The sequence below is a fragment of the Octodon degus genome, unplaced genomic scaffold (assembly GCF_000260255.1).
Source record: "Octodon degus isolate 3935 unplaced genomic scaffold, OctDeg1.0 scaffold00092, whole genome shotgun sequence".
In the NCBI taxonomy this organism is placed as follows: Eukaryota; Metazoa; Chordata; class Mammalia; order Rodentia; family Octodontidae; genus Octodon; species Octodon degus.
Genome location: NW_004524668.1, coordinates 6,279,703 through 6,299,372, shown reverse-complemented (window position 1 = coordinate 6,299,372; position 19,670 = coordinate 6,279,703). Strand labels below are relative to the sequence as shown.

At 53.1% G+C, this 19,670-nt stretch overlaps 1 protein-coding gene across 4 annotated transcripts in view; it reads right to left on the bottom strand.

Annotated features, from left to right (window-relative positions):
* The window catches only part of Capzb (capping actin protein of muscle Z-line beta subunit), a 127,209-nt gene that overhangs the window by 16,342 nt on the left and 91,197 nt on the right, over positions 1-19,670 (bottom strand). For all 4 annotated transcript variants that reach the window (XM_004637662.3, XM_004637661.2, XM_023722531.1 and 1 more), the window contains exon 4: positions 18,422-18,535. In XM_004637662.3, coding sequence (XP_004637719.1) covers positions 18,422-18,535 — 114 coding nt within the window. The remainder of the gene's footprint in view (positions 1-18,421; positions 18,536-19,670) is intronic.

Genomic DNA, 19,670 nt, shown 5'->3' with positions numbered 1-19,670 from the left:
CGTACCCTGGAGACGATTTTAGTGCCCAGGGACACGCGCGGGTCATGCGCGGTCGCGGCAGCACTTTATGTAAGGGCCTTGCTCATCTAGGGACTTGGTTTCCACACAGGGTCTTGGAACCGATGCCACACAGACACTTACAGCTAACTATACTCTGTTTGCAATTTTATGCAAAAGTCTAAAACTGCCTAAAAAAAAAAAAAATTAGGTTAGTACACGAGCTATGCTAAGGCGTGACACAATCAGACCAAGGAAGCAGCCCCTGCCCCTCCGACACGCCGACACATGAGGGTGCTGAAGCTTTTTCACCTCCTGCCCTAACCCACTGCAGACCACAGAGTACTTGGGGTGACGGGCTTGGTGCTTAGGTTGGCGGAAGCTCCGTCCCTCCAAGACTCTGAAGGTAGACCGGGGCCAGCCTCTGCTACAGGACCATTCCACTGCTCTGTCCCACACACCCACAGCGATCAAGCTGTCCAAGGGGATGCGCAGCCTGCCTCCACTGGCAGGAGCCAGCGCAGGAGCCATCAGGGAGCATCTGCTCTAGGCATCAAGGAGCCAGATGCACGGCGACAAGCTGGCCACACTGCAGCATGTGGCCTGGCCCTGCAGCCTCAGGGGTGTGACGTGGAGTACGATGTCTCTTCACCTGAACTGTCTCTAAACTTCTCTTCCTGGGATGAGATAAGATGCGTTTTGATGGAAAATCCCAGGTCCTACCTCGCTGTGTAGTACAACCCAGGTGTGGACGACCCCTCGTAGGGTGAGCATGTACTGGACTGTTCCTGAGCTATTCTGGGACATGTGGAGATGGGTTGGTCACCACTAAATTCAGAGTGGTGCTGGAGTCCTCTATGCTCTTTTACAGTGTTCGAGCAACACACAGTATGGATTAGCCTAGGAGGCCAGAGGGAACAGCAACACTCAGCAAGCCTTCTGCTGCCCTTCTGGCTGGGGATGGTACCTATGCTGGCGAAAAAGCCAGGCTGGTAATTCCTCCTGGCCACGCTGGGGCAAGGCCGGAAGCCCAGTGGTATCTGGCTGTGTGCACCAGCTGCAGCAGCGCCGCTCTCCTGTGTCCTGGAGTACCGGTGGGAGGGGTCAGGCTGCCCTGCAAGGAACCAGGAAGAATCCTGGCAGCTTGGTAGTCCGCATCCACACTATTCCATGGCCAATTCCAGAGCACCAGGTGGCCTAGACTGAGCCCCGTGGTCCTACACTTTCATGTTTTTCCAGAAAAATAAAGCACCAGCATTAATGTTTTATAGGATGGAACTGGCTGTTTCCACTCAGTGCCCCACCCTGTGGCCGGGGCTCCTGCCCTGGACAGCTTCTCTCTGCCATCCTAGGCTACTCCAACGGGTCACATAAACCAGGCCTAATGATGCCAAATGTTGGAGAGGAAGAAGGTAAAAATGAAAGCCCAACTACAACCTTCCTGTGGGTTATTCTTTAAAAAAAAAAAAAGGCAAAAACATTTTTAAAAAATACAGCCCATAATCCCTCAGTGCATCCCATAAATCTGATTTTTCCAAAGTCCCTTCCAGACTTTGTCCAGATGCCTAATCTTTACTTAACGACGAGTACAACAATGGCTACTATGTTGAGCTCAGCTTTTTTCCACCTGGCACCTACTGATGATCACTTTCCGATGGAGCCATAATCACTGTCAACAGCTGGGGTGGTAAGGGCTGGTGAGATAGCTCAGTAGACTAAGTGCCTACTGAGGCAAGCATAAGGACCAGGGATTGATTCCCAGCACCACATGCCCTGCCAGTCCTGCCCCCTGGCACACTGAACTGGCCACTGAGACTGGGCATAGGGACACATGCCTGTAATCCCTGACTTGGGGAGGCTGAGACAGGAGGATCACTACTGGGTTGGAACTGCGTAGTGAGACCCTGTACCAAATACATTTAAACACAAAACAAAAAAACAAAAAAAGAGCTGTGGTAGTATTCCATCTGGCAGGATCCTAATTTACAGTAGATTTGACTTTTAATAAAGAAATGATGGCAGTGGAATTAAGAGGCGGTGCCGCTGGCCTCACTTTGAATGTGTTCTTCTCTGAAGGAGCCGGAGTGCTCCCTCCTGAGGTGTGGTAGGCATGCTGGGACGTGGCCTCCTCTGGCATGGCCCAAACACCACAACAATGCAAGAATGGACTTGCATTCCACATGCCGAGAGGGACCTCTGAGGACTTGGGCGGCCACAAGTCTCAACGTGATGTTCCAAGACAAAGGCCGCAGGACTGAGGGATTAGAAAGGCTGCCTGGGACTCGCCCACAAGCCCTGGCCTCCCCGGTGGGCGCGCGCTGGCAGGTGGGCTCCTGCACAGTCAGGTGAGTGGGGACTGCAGGGTGCAGACAGCGCCCCGCCCCTTTATACTTCACGGTTTTACTCTGTGCGTGAAGCATTAATTAAAGAGGGACCTCAACAAGATTTTGAAAATTTATTCTTACCTACTGTGCTTTGATCATAATGACATGAAACAAGGAAAAAAATAATTTTTATGTGGCTCACATTTATGAGTTTTTACATAAAGGCTTTTGTGGGTATTTTAAGAATGTGCGAAAACGTTGTCTGAAACCACATGAAGCCATCTGAGAAGTCACCGCCAGAACTAACGGCACACACATGGAAGCACTTTAACGGGCCTTTGTATATGTAATGAGTCAAATAGTATTAATATTGTTTAAATGCTAACACACTATTTCAATAAGGTGGCTCTTCCCGCTCTTGGGCCCTGCAAGGCAACATGAACGGTCGAATGTGGCCAGGAGTGGAGAGCAGGCTACAGGACTAAGCCACCCTGCTGGAGTTCGAGCTCTGCCTGTACCTGGCCATTGCACGATCCCCAGCTCTCCGGGAAGTGAGGATGGGCCCAGGACTGAATGCCACAGCTCAGCTAACGGGGTTGGAGAGGGAAAGCCCAGAGCTGCAGCAGCAGGGGCTCCAGTCATGGGGTGGTGCAGAGAACACATGCCAACCGCAGGCCTGAAGATGAAAGCATGGGCTCTGCTTGGGTCTCCTACCACGGTGGGAAGCTGGGCAACCCAGGGCTGCGCTCAGCACACTTGGGTCTGCCTAGGTGGTGAACAGGATGCCCCCTACACCAAGGCATGTAATAGTCAAGATTCCAGAAATAACACAAAAATAGAATATTAAAGCTGTTAGAGAAAAGAAACTTAGAGAAAAAAAGTCACCTATAGAGGATAGCCCATAAAAATCACAGCAGAGTTTTCAACACAAACCTACAAAATCAACGAGACAACAACCTCCAGTCCATACTGATGTACCCTGCAAAATCATCTTGGACAAGGGTTGAACACAATGTGGTAGGATCTCAGACAGCTAGCTCTAGGATGTCCAGAGTGGGTAGAGTGACAGTGACACAGATCAAAAGCCTAGAATCACTCCTGCTGTCTGTAAACTGCTGTCAACAAACAGAACTGATGGCTCCCAGCAAAGATTAACGGTTGCTAAGGCAAAAACGTCCTGCAGAGGCTTCAGACAGCTGGGACTAAGGCAACGGAGCCGTGCGGGGTGGAAGCCGTAGCTCCAAGACTGTGTTTCTCGGGCGCCTCTGCACCAGATGAGCAAGAAGCGAAGGGCAAGATGCTCAGACAGGCCACAGCTCACCAGCCCGTCAGTTACAGGTAAGCACGTGACTGAGTTTATTCTCCATCCAAGGTCCCTGAACTCGGAGGAGCCCAAAGCTAGGCTGTCAACAGTCCTCCTCTAGCTAGTCCTAGGCTGCTTCTCCCTGAATGTCCCTCTCCCACTAGATTAATGGGCAAGTTGTATATTCTTCAACCACAGGACTTCTGGGAACAAAGAATAAAAGGGAAAACATAATACTTCACACTCAAAATTACCTACTTCACAAAAGTAAAAAGGAAATATTTTGGCCCCAGAGGCTTTCTGGAGTGTTTGGAGCTGAGGTGTGTACAGAGACACTGTATAGAAATGGGCTTCTGAAACCAGAGTTATGACCATGACTTACTCAATGCCCAGGCCTGGCCGACACCAGGCTGCAAGGATCATGGGGCTGGGATGGGTGGGAGTTGGGGGTGGGCTACTGGGGCCTCAGAAGCCGGCCCACACGCCTTCCTGCTGACTGCCTCCTGGGACAGCAGCTGCATTCCAGGCCGAATCCAAGGCTCCCAACAGGTAGTGAGTCACATGTTACACCTCTCCACAGAGAGCCAGGCCAGGCCAGACCTGCCAGAGGGTGCTTTCCAGGACCAGCCAAGAAATGCAGCTGAGCTTCTGGGCTTCACTGAGCCGTGTCCTCCAGCAGTTACCCAGCTGGGCCACTCTCAGCACTGATGTGGCCCAGAAGGCTCTGGTAGACGTGGACCTCAGGGTCGAGGCGTCTGTGATGCCAACAGACCCACAGTCCCACAGGCCCAACAAGTGCGGGCATGAGAAGGGGTGCCTCAGGACACTGGACAGGGGTTCCTTCTACAAATGGCATTTTATGAAGTAAAGCCAAGAAGACCAAGATTATTAACATGGCACTAACGTGGTGCCACAGACTATTTTTCCATCAGTAAAATTTAAAAAAACCTGGCTCCAGGATCGCTCCCAGCTCTGACCCTCCCCTCCCTGCCGCGAGGTCTGCTGGCCTGAATGAGGTAGACAATGAGCCCCACAAAGTCAGGTTCTGAACCCCCACCCCCTTTTTTGCATTGGGGATTGAGCCCAGAGTCTTCACACCAAACTAAATCCCAGACCATTTTGGTTTTTCTTTTGAGACAGAATCTCATGAAGTCATTTGGTTATCTTGGCTGAGCTGGAACTGGCAATCCTCCTGTCTCAGCTTCCCAGACGGCTGAGATTTCAGGCAGGTACCACCATGCCTGGCTTGAAGAAGTACTTCTTGATGAAGTATATCAAAGAGCTGCTTATACACCATAGTGACAGGGAACTCTGCATCCCTAATATAGAGATTACTCTTTAGAAACAATTCAGGCAGCTCTCTAGACTGGGGTGAAAACTTTCTGCCTTCTAGAGTCACACACACACACACACACACACACACACACACACACACACACAGACACACACAATCTAATGCCCCTTCCGCACACAGTTCTTTCAAAGACATAAAGGTAGCTTTCATAAATGCCCCATTTTTTCTTTTTGGTCTTCCTCTCTATCCAATTCCTTCTAGGCCAGGATAAGAAGTCGCTGTACTTTCTCTGCCTCTGCAACATTCCCAAGGCTGTCAACGTCCTTCCTGAGGTAGAGGGGAAACAATGCCCAGCCATGTGTCAGCCACCACCTTGTGGCGGTCAGCACAAGGCCTGGCGCAGGCTGTGCGGAAGCCACAGATGCGGCCAACCAGTCCTCTGCGCTCCCACCTCACCACACTGGCACACACAGCACGCGGTCATCTCGCATGGAATACGCTTCCTCCTGTGCTGCCGCGGACTGTGTTAGGGCTTAAGTACAAGGCGTCCCTACAGACTCACTGTGTTGGGAGGCTGAGCCCAGCGCAGCTATGTTCAGAGGCAGGGCACACAGAGGAGAATGGATCAGAAGGGCGCTGACCTCACCAACGGATTAAACCTGCTGAATGTGTTGTTTGGAGCTGGGGACCAACTGGAGCAAGTAGATCACTGAGAGTGTGGCTCGAAAGATGCCTTTTTGGGGAGTTGAGGGTGGGTAGGTACTACAGATTGAACCCAGGGCCTTTATACTGTGCTAAGTCCTCTGCTCTTTTTTCAATGTTTAATTTTGAGACAAGGGCTACATAGTCCAGGCTGGGATCAAATTTGGGATCCTCATGCCTTAGCCTCTGAAAGATATACCTTGTCCCTGGTCCTTTCTTTCCTTTCTCTTGGGCTCTTCCCCCATTCCCTGCTTCGTGGATGCTTCGAGGTGGGCAGCTTCCTCTGTCTGCCCTTCTACCATAATGTTCGTTGGTGTCAGATGACCTCGGACAAAAACCCCTGAGATTGTGAGCTGAAATAACCTAAATTGAGACTGTCAGGTATTTTGTCCCAGCAACGGAAAGGTGACCAGCACTGATTATCTGTCATATCCCACACGGAGTATTTGGCGGACCAGATCTGGGACAGTCAACTCCCCTGAACTCTGTTATGTGTCATTCTCACAGACAGGGCTTCACTGGTTTTGATTCATCGTTTTGATTCTGAATCTGCTGCCATCCGTGTTCTATATCCAGGCCGCGCTTCCACAGAGGCCTTTAGGCCTCTGACTGCATGCGAAAGAGACAACACAACAAAAAGCTTGAGCTCTAGATCGTGTGGACCAGGTCTCTGCCCTAGAAAATTTCAAGGCTTTTTACAAAGAGGCCAGAAGTCTGAGGGCCTCAGTGGAGAAACTGATGCCCACTAGGCAGGGCCATGACAGGAATGCCCAAAGCATGACTGGAGTCAGGGACCGGCCAGGCTGGCTGAGGGCAAGAGGGAGGAAAGAGATGAGGCGGGCCGGGTGGAATGCTAGCCAAGGGTCCCAAGTGAAATAGCACCAGCGCAACAAGATCCCCCAGGCATCCGGTGCCCAGCTAGGCACACTGCCCCTCAAAATGGCCAGGGTCCTAGGCTTCCACAGATTTCACTATTCATGGGCACGGTCCATCTGTTCCTGAGGTCACACTAAGCAGCAGCAAGACTTGTGGGAAATGGTAATGAGGGATGCTTTTTGCTCTAAGTGGAGCTGGGACATGGTAAGGACAAGGTCACACAGGCAATGCACATGCTCCACCACTGTTGGCAGAAGGGGAACAAAACCCAGAGGCAGTACTGCTCTGCCAGGGGCTGAGGCTCTGACCCGGTACCTTCTTGTTCCTTTCCAGCCTCAACAAAGAAAGCAAGATGCCCAGTTACCAGCAGCAGGCTTTTTTTTCTTCTGGCCATCCTCAACATCCTCAGACATAAAAAGGCCCCTAGATCCACAGGTGGGAACAATTCAACTGCACCCCAGGAAAAGAGGATACGCCCCAATCTGCTTGGAAGAGGCACCTGAAGCCTGGCTACTGCCCAGCCAGCACAGACCAGCATTTCTTTTTGTGTCTGCTGGCACCAAGCTAGGCACATCCCATCCAACTCAAGGACATGGGAGCTGCCCAGCAGGTACAATGTTGGTAAAGGCCAGAGGGTTGCAAACAGCCACAACTGCCAGGGGGCGCTCTTCCTCTTGCTGGTGGTACCAGTTCGCACTTAAGGATGCATCTGCAAACAAGCTCCTGGAGACGGAAGGTGATAGGAAGTGAGGGACAAAGGTGCACCTCGTGGTCTGTCCATTTCCATCAGGCTTTCACTCTGGGCAGAGGGAGACGGCAGCCTCGACATGTTGTGAGCTGCCCAGGAAGCAACCGTCAGGAACAAGACGCTGTGAGTAGGGCCCCCATCCCCACAGCCCCAGGGCTGCACTTGGCTTTGCACCAACGAGAAAGATCAACACTCGGCCCTGGGCTGGCCACATCCAGATCTGACGCTGAAACCCAATCAGCCTCGTTTGTGTGTTGAGAGCTGCACTTTTTACCACAGCTTACAGAACTTGTCCCAGAGTCTGCACGTGGACACAGGGCAGGTATTCTGTGGAAATTCCTTCCAGCACACACAGGTGCAGCGACCCCCTGAGCAAACATACCAATGGGCTTAGGCATGTGCGACTTTAATGCCAGCTGCACTTAGAAGTGTACATCTGGACCACGGCTGCAGCACTTTATGGCCTCTTTTTATGAGGCTTTTTTTTTTTTACTTATAGGGGAATAATGAAGGTCTCTTTGGAAACAATGGTGTGGCTGGGGGGGGGGCACGGACCTGCCCTGGCATCTGACAAAGCATCCACAGGCACAGCCAGTGTGACCACCTTGCTCTCTTGTCACCCACATGCTGATGGCCCTGGTTTGCCTGTCTTGTGACAAGGCAGATTGGTTAAGACTCCAGGGCACTGAAGGTGTCACTGTCATAACACAGCTGCTACTCGTGGAGAGCCATTTGGGCCCAAAGCCTTGTACACATTATTTCACAGAATGTGTCCAAGTTACAGAGCTGAGAAGTGGGCAGCAGGGCTGGCTATCTGCTGTGGCTGCCCCCAAGACCCATGTTGCACGCCCTGGCAGGCTGCTTGGCCTCATGAGACAGCCAGCTGTGGTGGCAGGCACCACACAGAACACAGGAGGGGTTCAGCCTGTAAGTTACATGCAACATGAAACCCCTCTACTGTGTATGTGGTGCCTCAAGGTGGAGAAAGAGCACGCAAGAGGGTCCCTGGGCCAGCAGGAAGCTGAGACACCCAACTGAATGTGCACCCTGGGGATTCTGGGGCAAAGCCTTAGCAAGACACGGACCCCTGACACTCTAACAAGTGTCGGCAACAGGTCAACAGGGGTGCAGGGTTCTGGCAGGCCCAGGGGCCTGACCATGTAGACAGCTGGCCCCTGCTTTCAGGGGAAGTTTCGCCCCATGAAGTGGTTAACCCTGACTGCCAACCTGACTGGTCTAAGAAACACCTAGGAGGGGCTGGGGAGATAGCTTGGCAGTCTATGTGCCTGCCTGGCAAGCAAAGGACCCAAGTTCAAACCCTGGCAACGCATATGGTGCAGGCCCTGGAACCCCGGGCATGACATGCTATCCACTGAAACCTGGCATGGTGGCACATGCCTGTAATCCCAGCTGCTGGGAAAGCTGAAAACAGGAGGATCACTATGAGTCTCAGCTGCACAGTTGAGAACATGTACTGAAAGAAAGACAGGCAGACAGACAGACAGACAGAGACAGACAGTCAGTCAGTCAAGCGGGCAGGCAGCAGACCTAGGAAATTGGTAAAGTACACTAACTGGGTGTGCCTGGCACCTGCGACGGCAACTGATGGGGTAGGATTCACCCTGAAGGCAGGCAGCACCATCTAATAAGGGGGGGCCTGGCTGGAGCCAAGAAGAGGAAGGCCACCGCCAGCTAGCACAGGTGTTCTCTGCTTCCTGGCCACCATGAGGTGAGCGGTATTCGTCCACTATGTATGTCCTTTGGCCGTGACATTTCTGCCTTGCCAGATACCTAAAGCAGAAGAGCAGTGGGCCATAGACTACGACCTCTGAAACCGTAAGCCAAAATAAATCTTTCCCATTTCCCCCCAGGTATTTCTGTCACAGTAACAGAATGCCAATGGACAAAGCCCGCCACACAGGGCAGCAGGAACCCGAGTGTGACCGCACCATATGGCTGTGGGAGTCCAGGAATTCCGCAGGAATTAGAGTCCGTGATGCTGACTCGGGGGATCGTGTTTATAAACAAACTTGGTTTCCACACACTCCTGTTTTCCATTTAATTTGCTTCTAGCAGATGAAAACCAGACAGCACATGCCAAGGCAACTGACGGTTGGCTCACAGCCTTGGCCTCAGGGTGCCAGAGGAAGGGGCCAGCGGAGAGCGCTCCTCATGGGTTCCCAGCAAGCACAGTGGGCCAGCCATCTAGACTCCTCAGGGGCTCTGCAAACTGCAGCAGATGCCCCCGTGGAAGAGCAGTCCCGAGAGCAGGCGCCGACTCAGTCCACTCCCCCAGGCCCAAGGCTTCTCCTGACCCAGTTCCCCAGTCAGCCAACAATGTATTCAACCAGGGTGTGGGCCTGGTTCTCCCCATGAACTGCTCTCAGCACCTCTGCATGGCCAGGCTGTGGCCCGCTGCAGGCAAGGCATGTTCTCAGAGACCCTCTATGCACCTCTGAGACATACAGGTAATAGCTCCTAAATCCCAAGAACTAATCACACCACTGACAAGCTGTAAGCCAGCGATAACCTTGCTGTCTCCACCTGCTGTCCCTTGGCCATAGAGTGAAGCAAATGGAGCCTTTCGCAGGGCCCCTCTGGACATCTTCTGATCTAGGAAACAGTCCCACTTTGGGGCAAGGAGGAAGACAAAGACCTCTGTAAAGGGCCAGGCTTAGGGAGGATATGACTTGCCCATAGGCCCCTCCAGCTCCAGGACTCTCCTGCCTCTTCCCCAGAGCTCCTATGCTGTTCTCCTGCCACTCCCTGGGGGCCCTGACTCAAGACTGAAGGCTCCTGGGTAGAAAGCCCTTGGTCTTTACCAGTGGGCTTCAGCCACCAGACTGAGCTCAGTCAATTGATCAGAATCCTTCCCCAGCCTCTGGCACAGCCTTTGGAGTCATACCCTGGGCACTCTTCAGAAAGCCTTGCCAAACTCATGCCAAACAGGCCCGTGCACCTCTCCCCACTGCCCACATCCCACTCAGGACCACCTGGACCCATCTCGGGGCCAGCCCGGCAGCCCCCACTGCTCCAAGCACTGCCATACATAGCTACCTGCAGCCAGGTTTGTGGCTGTGTGGGCCCCAGGGCGCCAAGGTTTGAGGATGTGCTGTGTAGTCACACAGGACCCTACACAAAGCTGTCCTCATGGCCAAGACACTAGAATGGGAGCTCCCAGGGAGAAGGCTGAGGACTTACACGCAAGCTCCTACTCCCCTCCATGTAGTCGCACCAGACACACTGAACTCCCATCCACAAGCTGCAACACTCCAGGGAGACTCATTAAGAGATTTGGTGCCCATGGTCTTTCTTATCTGTTTTGGTACTAAGAATCAAACCTACAGCCTCAGGCATACTTGCAACCCTTTTTATTTACTTTTTTTATTTTGAGAATAAGTTGCCTTGAATTTGCAATCCTCCTGCCTCAGCCTCCTGAGTCAGGTACACCCTACAATGCCCCATCAAGGCTTTACTTCTTAAAACGTCAGACTCTGGAAGGAAAGCAGGAATTCAGCACATATCTGTTTGAATGCAAAGTTCCTGCACTGTGAGAGGCTCTCATCAGAGAGCGGGAGGAAGTCCCTTGAAGTCAAGTTCCCGGATGCCAGCCAAGGCCGCCCTGACAGCAGTCTCTGGCTGCTCAGCCAGCGCTTATCTGCACAAGGCAAAGTGCTGTAGTCCCCTGAGCAGTGTCCTCAGCTGCCCTCATCTGTAGCCCAGCCCCTCTGCTGTCTGCTCCGTGGGGCCTGCTGTGGCCTCTCATAAAACTTCCTGACTGGTGAGGGCACTGTGGACACGTTTGTTCACTGTTCCAGCCCTGTCACCCGTGAGCCTCAGGAGAGTAGCAGGGACAGCTTATGTCCACCACAGCTGTGCCACACTGCCCTGCCTGTTCCTCAGAGGCTCATGGGAAGTGCCGGTTGACGGCCATGAAGTGTTTTCTCTACAGCCACACAGATGCGCGCCTCATGTGTCCTCATGCGCTCCCAGGGGCGGGACGAGCAGGGATCATTAACTGTACTTTCCAGACAGACTCACTTGAGGTCTCATGGTGGGTGGTGGCCTGGCCACGACCTGATGCACAGCCTTCCCACATGACTACCACGTCACTTGGCTGCTACCTTGCCAAGTCCCCTGACAAGCAGGCCCATGTCACTGTCACAAGCACAGAGGAGACATCTACACAGGTGACTGCCACAGTCAGGACAAAGCTGACAGCCTAGCAGCCTGAAGGTAGGGATATAAGGGTTTAGCAGTGAGGCCTTCCTGACAGCACCTCACAGAGCACCCACAGCTTGCGGAAGCTATCCTGCACACTCAGTCTGTGTCCCTTTTAAGGCCAGGGCCTTCCCTATTCTCTGGCCTGGCCCCAGACTCCGTCCTGGGTGCCTCCGACTTAGGGCCCCCCAGACCCTCGTGACTGTTCCCATACTTCTGCAGGGCTTCCTTAGAAAGCCTCCCCTGCCATTCGCAATTCCTCACCTGGTACTCATGTCCAGAGAAGGGGTGGCCCCCAAGAGCCCAGGGTCTGGGGCTGGGCCATGCAGCTTCAGGGATCTCAGGCCCCAAGGAAACAAACTTCACACACAGTTGTGACTGTTCCACCCTTCCTGGGCCGCAGATGTTCAAGTGTCATCAGATTTTACAGATGGCAAGTGGAAGGAGTGAAAAGAACCACAATTCTAAAAGAGCCCCAGTAAGTACAGGGAGAACAGGTAGAAAGCCTGGGCAGGCCCAGCTACCAAGCACCCTGGCCACTCCGAGTGAGACCCATGGGCTTCTGGGACTGCCACAGGGACACCAGTCTTGTTTTGCTCTGCAAACTTCTTCCAGACAAGGAGGGTTCATTAGAAAAGCTAATTAAAGCTTTTGAAGATTATCTCAAGCCCCAAACAAGGAAGAACACAAAATGCCTTTCCACTTTGCTTTTCTACCGCTTCCCCCTCAACTCTGGCCTTTATTAAGTCTTGATTTCAATCAATTGCACACCCACTAAAATTAACTTATAAGGCCAATAAATTGCAACCGCATGTTTGAAGGTATTATCTGCTCCGCGCCAAGAGCCGTGGACCGCAGAGCGCGGGCAGGACGTCTGGCGCAGATGGGACTGATCACCTTCGGGAGAGAGCGGTGCCAGCCCTCTGCACTAGGACATCTGGTCTCTCGCAGAACCCAGGCTGACAGGGGCCAGGCATGGCCCAAAGGGCCAGCCAGAACGGGGTGGGCTTCTCGCCTCGGGAAACCTCAAGTAAAGGTGCTTAGCCTGCCCATAAACAAGCCAGTTCTCTGGCAGCTGTGAGCACTGCCTGCATCTGAGGCTATGCTTCTAGGACCTCTCCAGCAGAATGGCCTCCTGGGTCTGGTGACGAGGTTCTATGCCTGATGAGCTGGGCAAGGCGAAGTGTCAACTGTGCTCAGAAAGACGATGGAGCAAGCAGCCCACGAGCCAGCCAGCCACCCAAAAGCAAGCCTTCTCTGCTGCTTCTCCTGGCCTCCCTGCCTCAGTGCTTATGAGCCCTACACCGAGCCTGGGCCATTAATTGAACAGGGAAAACCCTCTTGGGATTGAGAGAAAAGGATGAAAACAGCCAAAGTACTGGCAAAACAGCTGAAGTGGCAAAATTCAAGATGACAGTAGTGACACCCTTGCCCAGCCCCTGCAGTCTAGCAAAATGGGCCTGTCATCTCCAGGCATTCTCTGCAAAGGGGCTCATTTTAATCTAAAAGCTGAGCTGTTTGGGTAATGCTATCAATAACTGTCTGGCAGTGTCATGGAAAAAGGACTTGTGTGATTCCTGTAGGCTGCCTCAGAATGGCAAAGAAGAGAATCAGTACATGTGGGAGGCGTGTGTGTGTGTGTGTGTGTGTTCAAGTGCAGCAGGGCACCTAGGAACTGGTGGACCTTGGGGGGAATCGCACAGGACACACAGCTCAGCTCTCTCGATCTCTACTTATCTTCTGCCTACGGTGGGCAAAGAGCCACACTCCCGACTGCTGGCTCTTTTAGTCCATAATTCAAAAATGCTATGCACAGACCAGGGCTGGGGGCCACACCCCCAGAGGAGTCAGAAGCCAGAGGGCTGGTGAGCCAGCCACTGTGGCCCCAGCCGTCACTCGAACCATACTGACTCCATGTGTGGGTGATTAACTCCTACTCCCCGCAAAGTCAAAGCCTTTACAGACCCCGGGATCAAAGCCAGGGCCTGAAGATAGAACACAGCCTTCCCTCAGGGTCTCGTGAACAGGATCTTTTCTCTGTGGCAGGAACCTTCTGTGGAGGCCGAGTGCTCCCCATGTCTGGGCTGGCATGGGCTGGGCTGCCTGGGCGGATCTCGTTTCAGGTCCAGGCTCCTCACACTCACTGTGGTCTCCTTCTACTCACCTTTTAAGCACTTCCCTGAGGAAGGACAAGGCTAACGGGCCCACAGGTTCTGAGCAGGGAGGGAACCAGTGCTTCCAGGGACAGGTCTGCTGACCCCCAGGATTAGCAAAGGGAGGCTGGCTGAGGCCTCTGGCTTTGTTTGGTGTGTGTGTGTACGTCACACTTCTGGTGGGCAAGCCCAGGGTGGCCTTCCCACTATGCAGAGGTGCTTAGGCCACAAACTAAAAGCTCGTTGAAAGCTCACAGCAAGCCAGCATACCCCATTATAGGACAGTGACCCCAGAGGTGGATGGAGTCCGGCAGCTTTCAGTTATTGGATGGGTGAGTGGTTGAGAGGAATGAGCCAAACTCAGTTTTAATAATGCAATTTAGCATGACCCGAGAACTGTGCAATACCCGGACTGCCAGAAGTTACAAGACAGGCCTGCTCTTCCCTAGGAGCAGCAGTCTCGTTCACCCAGCCCCCTAGGGACAGCGTGGTTTTGTCTTGCTCTGGAGGTAGTGCAAGGGGTGGGTTCTGCCAAGGGTTGATCTGCCTGCAGGCCCAAGCATCTCCCACCAGCAGGCCATCTTCCTGGCCCCTCATGCAGCAGCCCAGAGTAACTGCAGCCAACAGGCCCAACGTGGCACGGGGTGGGGTGTCGCCTCCCCCAAGGGACTGTGCCTGTGCCTAGCTGCCAAAGCAAAAGGAAGACAGGTGGGATAATTCACCTGAAGAGCTTCACTCGCAGGGTGACCACAAGTGAGCTTTCTCATGGGCATGATTACTGGTGGGGAGGGAAAGGAACAAACGGCAGGAAGGTATGACCTGTTGCGCCCGGCTAGTGTCACTCAATGGCTCCTAGACAAAGGAGGCCTCTGCCCCAAAACCAGGGGGGGAAAAGCTCAGCTTCCAGCCCCCAGGGCCACAACGTGTACACCAGCAAGCTCTCAATAGCCCTTCGAGGATGGAGCTTCTGGTGGTAAGCACCATATCAAGAAGTTTACAACAAAAAGGCAAGTGAGATATGTTCTTGTGACTTTTAAGCCCAGAGAGGGTGGTTCAGCCTGTGTGGTTCAGCTGGGGAAGCCCCTCACATGTGGTCATGGGAGCAGTCCCTAGCACACTGACAGCACTGGGTGGCATCTCTCTCAGGACTCTGGTGTCTTCAATGACTGCTTCAAGTGCCACCCCTCTGGTGGCCTGGGTCTCCTGTCATGTCCACAGAATGTAGCCCTGTTCCACCCACGCAAGCAGAGAATAAAGGGCCTCTCTGCCTCTTCTGTGGGTGCCACCGAAGCCCTGGACGCTCCCCTCCCCTCCGTCCTCCTGCACAGATGTTGGGGGCCAGGGTGTGAACCACAATCCCCAACCAGGGGCAGGGACAGACCTGCTCCCCCTCTCAATGCCTAAGGTAAGGCCACTTTCACAGAAGACTGTGGGTAAAGTCATAGCCCACAGAAATATGGTCACTGACACTAAACAGAGGACAATCTCCCAGGCAGGGAAGGCTTCTCAGAGGCAGCAGCAAGGCTGAGGAGCCGAGTCACAGCTCCTGTCTTGTGCTTCTCAGCCTTGGTCTCATCACCTGCTAAGTGGGCAACAATGTAAGGACTGAGTAGAGAGATTTTAACACTAAGGGGCTCATTAAACCCTTCAGGAAGGCATGGCCAAATGTCCTTAATAGATAGAACCTTGGGGCAAGACCCAAAGAGAGAAAAAGGGAAACACGAGAGGTCTGAAGGTAAAGTCTGGGGCTACCTGGCAGTACTAGGTACTGTGTCCAAATCATTTCCCTGAGGAAACAAAACCCAAGAATTTACATCCATAAAAAATCAGAACAGACGGCCAGCAAGATAGCTCAGCGGACTAAGTGCCTGCTTAGGCCAGTGCAGGGTTCGAGGCTCTGATCCTCAGCTCCACATGCGGCACTGGCCCCACCCCAGGGCGCGCTGAGCTGGCCACCGAGACTGGGCCTGGTGGTGTGCTCCTATAATCCCAGCACTGGAGAGGTTGAAAGCAAGATCACTATGAGTCCTGGCTGTGTAGTGAGACTCTACCAAATACATTAAAATAAAAACAGAACACTCCCTCCCCAGTGAATCTAAACATGCAAGCCAATGAAAAAGAAGAACATCCTGCACATTGAACACAGCCTCTGGAAAGAGCAAGGGGCAAGGCTGGGTGGCTTGCTGGATGTGGGAGAAACACACAGAAGCCTGGCACACACTGTGGGGCTGCCACTGGCATCTCCCACTAGGGTAGAGCAGGCCGTCCTTCCGGGCACTCTGGACAGCCTGCAGGGAACTTTCAAAGCTATCTATTTTCCATTTTCACAGAGAATGCTGGCTGATGGAGGTGCATAGTCCAGGGGTACCAGGGATGCCGTGAGCCAGCCTCACAGCTCGGCTGGCCCCTATGGATGTCAGCTCCCAGCCCTAGGGTTGCTTATCGAGAGCAACTTAGGGCACATGTCATGCCAACCCTGTCACCCAGCAGCACTGACATGTCTGCCTAAGACTTCTGTGTCTATCGCTGGGCCCCTGGTGGAAGCCCGGTGAGGGTAGGGGGCTTGCGGGCTGCGGAAGAGGCTGTGGCCACAGCACTTTGGGGGCACCTAACTCATGTAGCACCCAGCTGCCTGCAAATGCACTTGCGGCTCTGGTGTCAGTAAGGATGGCTGTACGCCCCAGTTCCACGCACACTGGCTGGGGAATGTGGGGAAGCTACTTGGTCTTCCTGAACCTGGGAACTCATTTCCAAAAGGAGATGATCCTCCCCTTAGGGTCATTTTAATTTGAATGAGAGAGGGAAGACCATGGTGCATGCTGTGTCATCACTGGCTGGCTGTTACTGTCGTTACTAGTATGAGACTGGAGCCAGCCAGAGAGCCCAGTGGACTAAAGCAGGTACAGGGGCCAAGGATCGATCCCCCGGGGCGCCCCGGGACAGCAACTGAGACTGGGTGTGGTGGCGCATGCCTGTAATCTCAGCACTTGGGAGGCCATAAACAGGAGGATCACTACAAGTCTGATCTAGTAGTGAGACCCTGAATACCCTGTACACCCTGTCCTAAATACCAAAAAAACCACTGGGACAGGATAAGATTCTGAAGTTAAAGCTGTATTACACTGTTGACACTTGGGGCTACTGAACCATCCAGGCCATCCATTCCTGCTTCCTTAGAAGACACCTGCGCGTCTCCTTCCCTGTGCAGTGCAATGGAGTCCTGTCTGCGTCAGACCGAAGTATCCCCGCCTCACGAGCTTCCAAAAGCCACTTCTTACTACCCGAGTGAGGGCACGCAAACTGCTCCTCATCCCACCCGGCAGCCTGCGTGCGGGACCACACCTCTTTTCCGACAATAGATTCAGATGTGCAGATGCGTGGTTTCTCTTATTGCTATTTTCCTGCCTACACCCGAGACCACAGGGGGCAGGGGACAGACTAAGAGCCAGACCTCACGGCTCAAGAGGTGCTGTTTACATTTTTTAAAAAAGTTATTATAGAAAGAAAAAAAATAGTAATAGTCTTCCACAGTCTGCAAACCCTAAACCGTCTACTACTATTTAGCCCCATTCGGCAAAAAGTTTGCAGGCTGCTATTCTAGATGATGGGATTTGTCCTGCGTCAGTACTGCCCAGCTTTCAGCTTTGCCCCTCTTCTGTTTTTGGAGGGATGGGGAAGCTAGTACTTGAGAGTGAACACACACACTAGAGGGGCCCTCATGCTAGTGCCTCTGTATTCCCAGGTCTCTTCATTTCTCTCTCTCTCTTTTTTTTTTTTAACATTTATTTATTTAGTGTGTGTGTGTGTGTGTGTGTGTGTGTGGCCCGCTCAGCCCACCAGGGGGCGGGGCTGGCTGGCATGTGGTGCTGGGGATTGAACCGCGGTCCCTGTGCTTTGCTAAGGTTGTTCCAAGTAGGTGCTTTAGACCACTGAGCCATCTCTCCAGCCCCTTCATTTCTCTTTTTAGATAAGAGCTCTCTGAGCTGTCCGACGCTGGCCTTGGGCCTGGGATCCTCATGCCTCAGCCTTCTGAGTAGCTGGGATTACAGGTGCGAACCACCATACCCAGTTCCATATAGAACTTAATTTTCAGTACAGAATTTTCAGTATAGAATTTAATTTAAAATGAGATTCTGCTGATTAAAAAAAAATGCCAGAGGACAGGCTTCTGTGGCGCTTTCCCTCGTAAGAGCCAGTGAGTGGCCAACCGTTTTGGGAGCGTGGTCAGGGCAGGGTTGGAAGGAAGCAGCATGAGTCTAGACTGGCACAGACGCTTTTGTTGTTGTCGGTGCTGGGGACTAAACAGTCTCTACGCTGAGCTGTAGCCACGGCTTTTTTATTCTGAGACAGGCCTGCTTGCCCACTGGGTTTGTACCTGGATTCCTCCTGTCTCAGCCTCCCAGAGTACTGGGGTTAAACTTTCTTACAGAGGCCCAAGCCCAATCAACTCACTATTTACAAGACGTTAGTTAGATATGGGCTGCCCGCCTCCTCCTGCACGAGATCCTGACCCACCCTACCCTGGCACAGAGGAAATGGCAGGAGTTCTCGGTCAGACCTGATGATGTGGGGCAACGAAACCCAGAGGCTACTGGGGAAAGACCTGAGTTTGAGCCAGTTTCCTAGGCGGACAAACTCTCTAATCTTTTTGAGCCTTAATTTCCCCAAGCTGATCCCACTTAGAAAATTAGTGGGTGAGCCAGGCAACAGATGCAAGACAGACTGGCCCAGGCACACCCCTATCCCGACCCCTCCCACCACAGCCACAGGAGCCGGAAGGCAAAGCTTCGAGCAGGAACTCACAGGTCTCGGTACTGGTCAAAGGCATTGTTGGCTTCCACCTCCAGCTTTCTCAGCCGAGCAGACGGCATGGCCCCATCTTCCAAAGGTGGGTCATACTTGTTACTCCATGGTGACCTGGAGGGAAGGAAGGAGCAGAGGCCACATGAGTCATGCCAGGGGCACATGGCCTGTGAGTAGTGAGCCCAAGCCCCAGATGCCTCAAAGCCCAAAGGCGAAGCCACTGCCCATGATGTTTCAGGCCACGGCAGGCAGGAAGGCTTTCTGGAGTTCTGTAGAGCAGGGGCTCAGAAAGGAGACCGGGGGTGCACCCAGAGGCCTCACTGACCAGCTGCGTGGTATGAAGCTAACAGCAGGGCTGATGTGAGGAGCCATGGAAGCCCAGAGCCAGGCCACAGCTTGGCACACAGGAAGTGGCCCACAAACACTAGTTCTTCCCTTCCCACTTTCTTAGCTTCCTCTGTGTTCACCACCGTAGTGATTCACTGATGTCCCTCTCTCCTTCCTGGCTTGCTGGTAACTCCAGAGAAGTGTTCCCAAGACCTTCTCACATAGCAAGGTCTAAGAAGATAGCTGCCAGATACAGAAGCAGGGAAGAGACACAGGTCCAGCTGGAAATGCCAATTATATTGAAAAAGTAGAGCGCCTGACCACCCCCCAGGGACAGAGGATGGCTTTCCCACACCTAAGGGCTGGGCGCTGTGACTGTGAGGTAACAGGAAGCAGCCCCTGCAGCCCAGAGAGGTGCTGCACTTCATAAAGACTGCACTGGGACAGCACTGAGGACGGGCATGGGGCCTACAGGAAGAAGGAAGGTCTACTCGTTAGTTCTTATAGCCGGACTCTCAGGGCAGGGTGCTCAGAGATGAGCTGAGAAGGTGAAGAGAAATGAAAAGGAGGACAAGACAGGACGGAGGCTTCATGCTCCTGAGTAGGAACCTGACGATGTCTCCTGGCCAGAGAGCCGTGCTGCCCCACCTGCCTCCCTGAGGACCCTGGACTTTTACACCACTGTGGACTTCAAAGACCCTTTCACTGCAACTGGGGACTGATGTTAAGGGAAAAAGGTGTTACCACCACTTTCTGAAGCCCAGTTTTAAGAAATTCTGTACATAGATGTCTCCTCCTGGTCACTGGTGTTCCATACTGTACCTGTGCCAGCAGTTCACACCTATGGGGTAAGTGTGACCTCTTGGGCAGAGATGCCAGCTTTCTCAGAGCTGGCCCTCAAGTCTAGCGAGGGAAGAGTCAC